This window comes from Arachis ipaensis, chromosome B4, assembly GCF_059453495.1.
Source record: "Arachis ipaensis isolate K30076 ecotype BB chromosome B4, ASM5945349v1, whole genome shotgun sequence".
Lineage (NCBI taxonomy): Eukaryota > Viridiplantae > Streptophyta > Magnoliopsida > Fabales > Fabaceae > Arachis > Arachis ipaensis.
This window is the reverse complement of record NC_142439.1, coordinates 14,697,486-14,702,679: the sequence shown is the minus strand read 5'-3', so window position 1 is coordinate 14,702,679 and position 5,194 is coordinate 14,697,486. Positions and strand designations below refer to the sequence as shown.

General features: G+C 47.8%; 1 protein-coding gene across 1 annotated transcript; it reads left to right on the top strand.

Annotated features, from left to right (window-relative positions):
• The first annotated feature begins 2,591 nt into the window (after nt 1-2,591).
• LOC148566738 (uncharacterized) lies at nt 2,592-3,989 on the top strand. Its single transcript, XM_088484410.1, has 2 exons — nt 2,592-3,581; nt 3,747-3,989. Exons 1-2 carry the CDS (start codon nt 2,592-2,594, stop codon nt 3,987-3,989), a joined length of 1,233 nt encoding a protein of 410 aa, XP_088340536.1.
• The last annotated feature ends 1,205 nt before the right edge of the window (nt 3,990-5,194 follow it).

Sequence of the window (5,194 nt, the reverse complement as noted above, 5' to 3'; positions counted from 1 at the left end):
TATTTAAAGCATTATCTAAACCACATGGAGGGGTCCTTCTGCCTTGTTCATTAAACTCCAAGAAAAAGCAATAATAATAAACAATAATTAATAATAAGTGGGAAGCAAAAAATATAAAGAAAAAGGAAAAAAAAAAAAAAAAGGTTGTATAGATAGCAACCCCGTTATAGCGGAGATGGGGAGGGGAGGGGATGGGATGAGAGGAATATAATTAGTTTTCAAGTATAATCAATAATCCCTCGGTTCCTATTCTCCCTTAGCTTGCCGACAAAAAATTTGAAAAAAGTTTAGAAGAAATTAAATAAATAATATATTAGGGTTACGTTATTTATTTAGCTAGAAAGAAGAAGTAATAACCAAGAAATGTTCTAGAAAAATTTGTCTTCAATGGAATCCCATGAATGAGCACTTACACATTGGAAAGTTTAATAGCAAAATTATAAGTCTCAAAATTAACACTGAAATAGTAAATAAAGTTCTAACTAATAAATATGGTAACATATAAATTAATTATTAGATCAAATATATTTTTTCTCTTTAATATTTATAATTTAAAAAAATTAATGTTTAATTTTATTTAATTTTATTTTTAATATTTTTTATTTATATCAAAATTATCTACAAACTTTAATTTTATTACGGCCCAGCCCAGCTAGGCGTGGAGACCGACCCGGCCTGAAGACCTACCGACCTGGTTGGGCGGGTCATCACACCCGCCTGTCTACCGACCTGGCCACGCACCCTCTTTGCCAGCTGCATAACAACTGAAGAGAAGGAAACTTTCTGGAAGGAGGCCTTCTCTTATGGGGCCCACTTTTCTGACAAGGTATATAAGGGGAGGGTCCTACCCATCCCCCAAGGTACGTCACCTTACACCAAATTCTCACATCACTTATACACTCTATTGACTTGGGCGTCGGAGTGTCATTGCAGGTGACACCCCCTCTCCACACCAATATCTCGGGAAGTCGGCTACTCCAGCTCCAACCCCGCAACCCGGAACTAGGCGATACCCCACCTCACCAACCGAAGGATCTCCCCGAATCGTCTGGTACCCGAGCAACCGTACATTGGCGCCGTCTGTGGGGACTCGCCTAAATGGACGTCGTACTGGGTCCTGGAGAACCAGGCCGCGGGGCCGAGCCTAAAGGGGAAGCCTCCGTGGCTTCCTCCCGAGAGCGCACGAGGTCCCCTCCACGACGACCCGAGCCATCTTCGCGATCTCAAGAGAGACGCCCCTTTGGGGGAACAGGCAACAATAGCGCCAGAATAATGCAGAAATTGCATCACAGGATGCAGAACCTAGAACGCCAGTTGGCAGATCAGGAACATCATCAACGAACTCCCGAACCAAGCTATTCCCGTTCTCCTCCGAGAAGTCACTCCCGGCGAACACCTAGCCCACGATCTGAATCTGAAAGCGTCTGGGAGGAAGAAGGACGTCCAAGAAGACGTCGTGACCCCGTGATATACACCCGGCCTGAAAGGAGACGCGCCACAGAGCGGGACCGGGAAGACGGCGGAGAAAGGCCGAGAAGAACGCGGCGACCCGTGATAATGGGCGCAACCCCGTTTCATCGTTCCATCCTCGAGGTCCGGCTACCAAAGTACTTTGATAAGCCGATGGACATGAGGTACGACGGAACCCAAGACCCACAGGAGCATCTCACGACCTTCGAGGCCAGAATGAACCTGGAAGGAGTGGGAGACGAAGTGAGGTGCCGCGCTTTCCCGGTCACTCTGGCGGGACCTGCAATACGGTGGTTTAACAGCCTCCCACGGGGCTCGGTGGCCGGATTTTCGGACATTAGCCGCGCTTTCCTGGCCCAATTCACTACCAGAATCGCGAAGGCGAAACACCCGATCAACTTACTCAGGGTAACACAAAGGCCCGGCGAGCCGACCAGAAAATACTTGGACCGGTTCAACGATGAATGTTTGGAGATCGACGGGCTGACTGATTCGGTGGCCAGTCTGTGTTTGACGAATGGACTTCTGAACGAGAATTTCAGAAAGTATCTCACCACGAAGCCGGTATGGACAATGCAAGAGATCCAAAGCGTAGCCAGGGAATATATCAACGATGAAGAAGTCAGTCAAGTCGTGGCAGCTAACAAATGGCAGCCCGCCTACAATCAACATCGGCAGCACGGCGGCGGGGAAAGGCCGAAGGAGCACGCCAGAGATGTCGGGCCGAGCAAGACATCCAGGCCGTTTCCCCGAGTTGGAAAATTCACCAACTATACCCCCCTCACCGTTCCCATCGTAGAAGTTTATCAGCAGATAGCAGAGAAAGGAATTCTATCGAAGCCCCGACCTTTCAAGGACAGAACCGGGGGGAACAAGAGCCTCTATTGTGATTATCATAAGGGCTATGGACACAAGACACAAGACTGTTTCGACCTGAAGGATGCGCTAGAACAAGCAACCCGGGACGGAAAGCTGGCTGAATTTTCCCACCTCATCAAGGAGCCGAGGAGACGAGATCGCGACCGCGAGGGAGAGGACAAGACACGTGCAGTGAAGCGACGTCAGGAGCCAGAGGACACGAGCACGGCCTTACCATAGTAAACGTGGTAACAACAATAGACATGGCTCCAAGGTCGAAGTCGGTACACAAGAAGGACGCCAAAGTCCTGGCAGTCTCCTCCTCTTCCCCGCGAAGCTCCAAGAGGGTTCCACCCATCTCGTTCGGTCCGGAGGACCAATGGTTCGACGAGGTCACGGAAAACCCTCCTATGGTCATCATGGCCAGAGTAGGGACCGGCCTCGTCAAGCGGATCCTCGTGGACACCGGGGTTGACTCGAATATCATGTTCCATAATGTGTTCGATGCCTTGGGCCTCCGGGATGTCGACTTAAGGACTCACCAACACGGTGTAGTAGGCTTGGGCGACCACTTCATCAAGCCCGACGGGATAATCTCCCTGCCAGTATCCGTTGGACTAGGACAGGGAAGGAGATCGGTAATGGCTGAGTTCGTGGTTCTGCGAGACTCTACGGCCTACAATGTCATCCTAGGAAGAAAGACTATCAACGACCTCGGGGCAGTGATCAGCACAAAGATGTTGGTAATGAAGTTCATCGCTGACGACGGATCCGTCGGATCCATAAAGGGAGACTTGGAAACGGCAGTCGCTTGTGACAATGCCAGTCTCTCGTTAAGGAAGAAATCGAAAGAAGCATCGGAAGTATTCCTCGTCGACCTGGACGCTAGAGTCGGCGACAAACCCAGACCCGAACCGGAAGGGAACTTAGAAAGGTTCAGGGTCGGCGACATAGAGGAAAAGTTCACTTTTGTGAACAGGAATCTCCCACATGACCTGAAGGAACCTTTAATGGAAATGATCAGGGCTAACGGTGACCTATTTGCCTGGACGCCAGCCGACATGCCGGGGATAGACCCCCAGCTCATATCGCATCGATTGGCCGTCAGTGCGGAGGCCAAGGCGGTCGCTCATAGGAGAAGGAAAATGTCACAAGAAAGGGCAGAGGAGGTGGCCAGGCAGACGGCCAGCCTTCTCGAAGCGGGATTTATCCGAGAACTCGATTATTTGACTTTGCTGTCGAACATAGTTCTGGTTAGAAAGCACAATGGAAAATGGAGGATGTGCGTAGATTACTCTGATCCTAACAAAGCATGTCCCAAATACTCCTACCCCCTCCCCAATATAGACGCGCTCGTCGACGTGACGGCGGGATATCGGTATCTGAGCTTCATGGATGCTTATTCTGGTTACAATCAGATACCGATGCACCGACCAGACGAGGAGAAGACGGCGTTCATAACGCCAAGAGGAACATATTACTACAAGGTGATGCCGTTCGGGCTAAAGAATGCAGGGGCCACCTCCCAAAGGTTGATGAATAAGATATTCAACGACCTTATAGGAAAAACGGTGGAAGTATATGTAGACGATATCTTAGTAAAGACCACCCGACCTGATGATCTCGTAGGTGATCTGGAAAACGTATTTGCCTGCCTCTGACAACACGGCATGTGACTCAACCCACTTAACTGTGTCTTCGCCATGGAAGCAGGGAAATTCTTGGGGTTTATGATAACCCAGAGAGGGGTAGAGGCCAACCCGGAAAAGTGTGAAGCAGTACTCCAGATGAAGAGTCCGGGGTGCATCAAAGACGTTCAAAGGTTGACAGGGAGGCTCACCGCGCTATCACGGTTCCTTGGGGCGTCGGCTGCTGATGAGCGGATATTTTATACGCTTTTTTAGGTTAATTTCATGTAGTTTTTAGGATGTTTTAGTTAAGTTTTTAGTATATTTTCATTAGTTTTTAGGCAAAATTCATATTTATGGACTTTACTATGGGTTTGTGTATTTTTCTGTAATTTCAGGTATTTTCTGGCTGAAATTGAGGGAGCTGAGCAAAAATCTGATTCGGGCTGAAAAAGGACTGCTGATGCTGTTGGATTCTGACCTCTCTGCACTCGGAATGGATTTTCTGGAGCTACAGGAGCCAATTGGCGCGCTTCCAATTGCGCTGGAAAGTATACATCCAGGGCTTTCCAGCAATATATAATAGTCTATACTTTTCTCAAGGATAGACGACGTAAACTGGCGTTCAACGCCAGTTCCATGTTGCAGTTTGGCGTCCAGCGCCAGAAACAGGTTACAAGTTGGAGTTCAACACCAGAAACAGGTTACAACCTGGCGTTGAATGCCCAAAACAGCCCAAGCACGTGAGAAGCTTAAGTCTCAGCCCCAGCACACACCAAGTGGGCCCCAGAAGTGGATTTCTGCACTATCTATCATAGCTTATTCATTTTCTGTAAACCTAGGTTACTAGTTTAGTATTTAAACAACTTTTAGAGATTTATTTTGTATCTCATGACATTTTAGATCTGAACTTTGTACTCTTTGACGGCATGAGTCTCTAAACCCCATTGTTGGGGGTGAGGAGCTCTGCAGCGTCTCGATGAATTAATGCAAGTACTTTTATTTTCCATTCAAACATGCGTGTTCCTATCTAAGAGATTCATTAGCGCTTAATTATGGAGAAGGTGATGATCAGTGACACTCATCACCTTCCTCAACCCATGAACGTGTGCATGACAACCACTTCCGCTCTATATTAGATTGAATGAGTATCTCTTAGATTCCATAATCAGAATCTTCGTAGTATAAGTTAGAATTGATGGCGTTATTCATGAGAATCCGGAAAGTCTAAACCTTAT

Bases quoted from the DNA above. Each gene is read 5' to 3' on its own strand.
- LOC148566738 (XM_088484410.1), top strand. From the start codon at position 2,592: ATGGCTCCAAGGTCGAAGTCGGTACACAAGAAGGACGCCAAAGTCCTG. The intron at 3,582-3,746 runs GTTAGAAAGCAC...GGTTACAATCAG, and splicing joins TGCTGTCGAACATAGTTCTG to ATACCGATGCACCGACCAGA.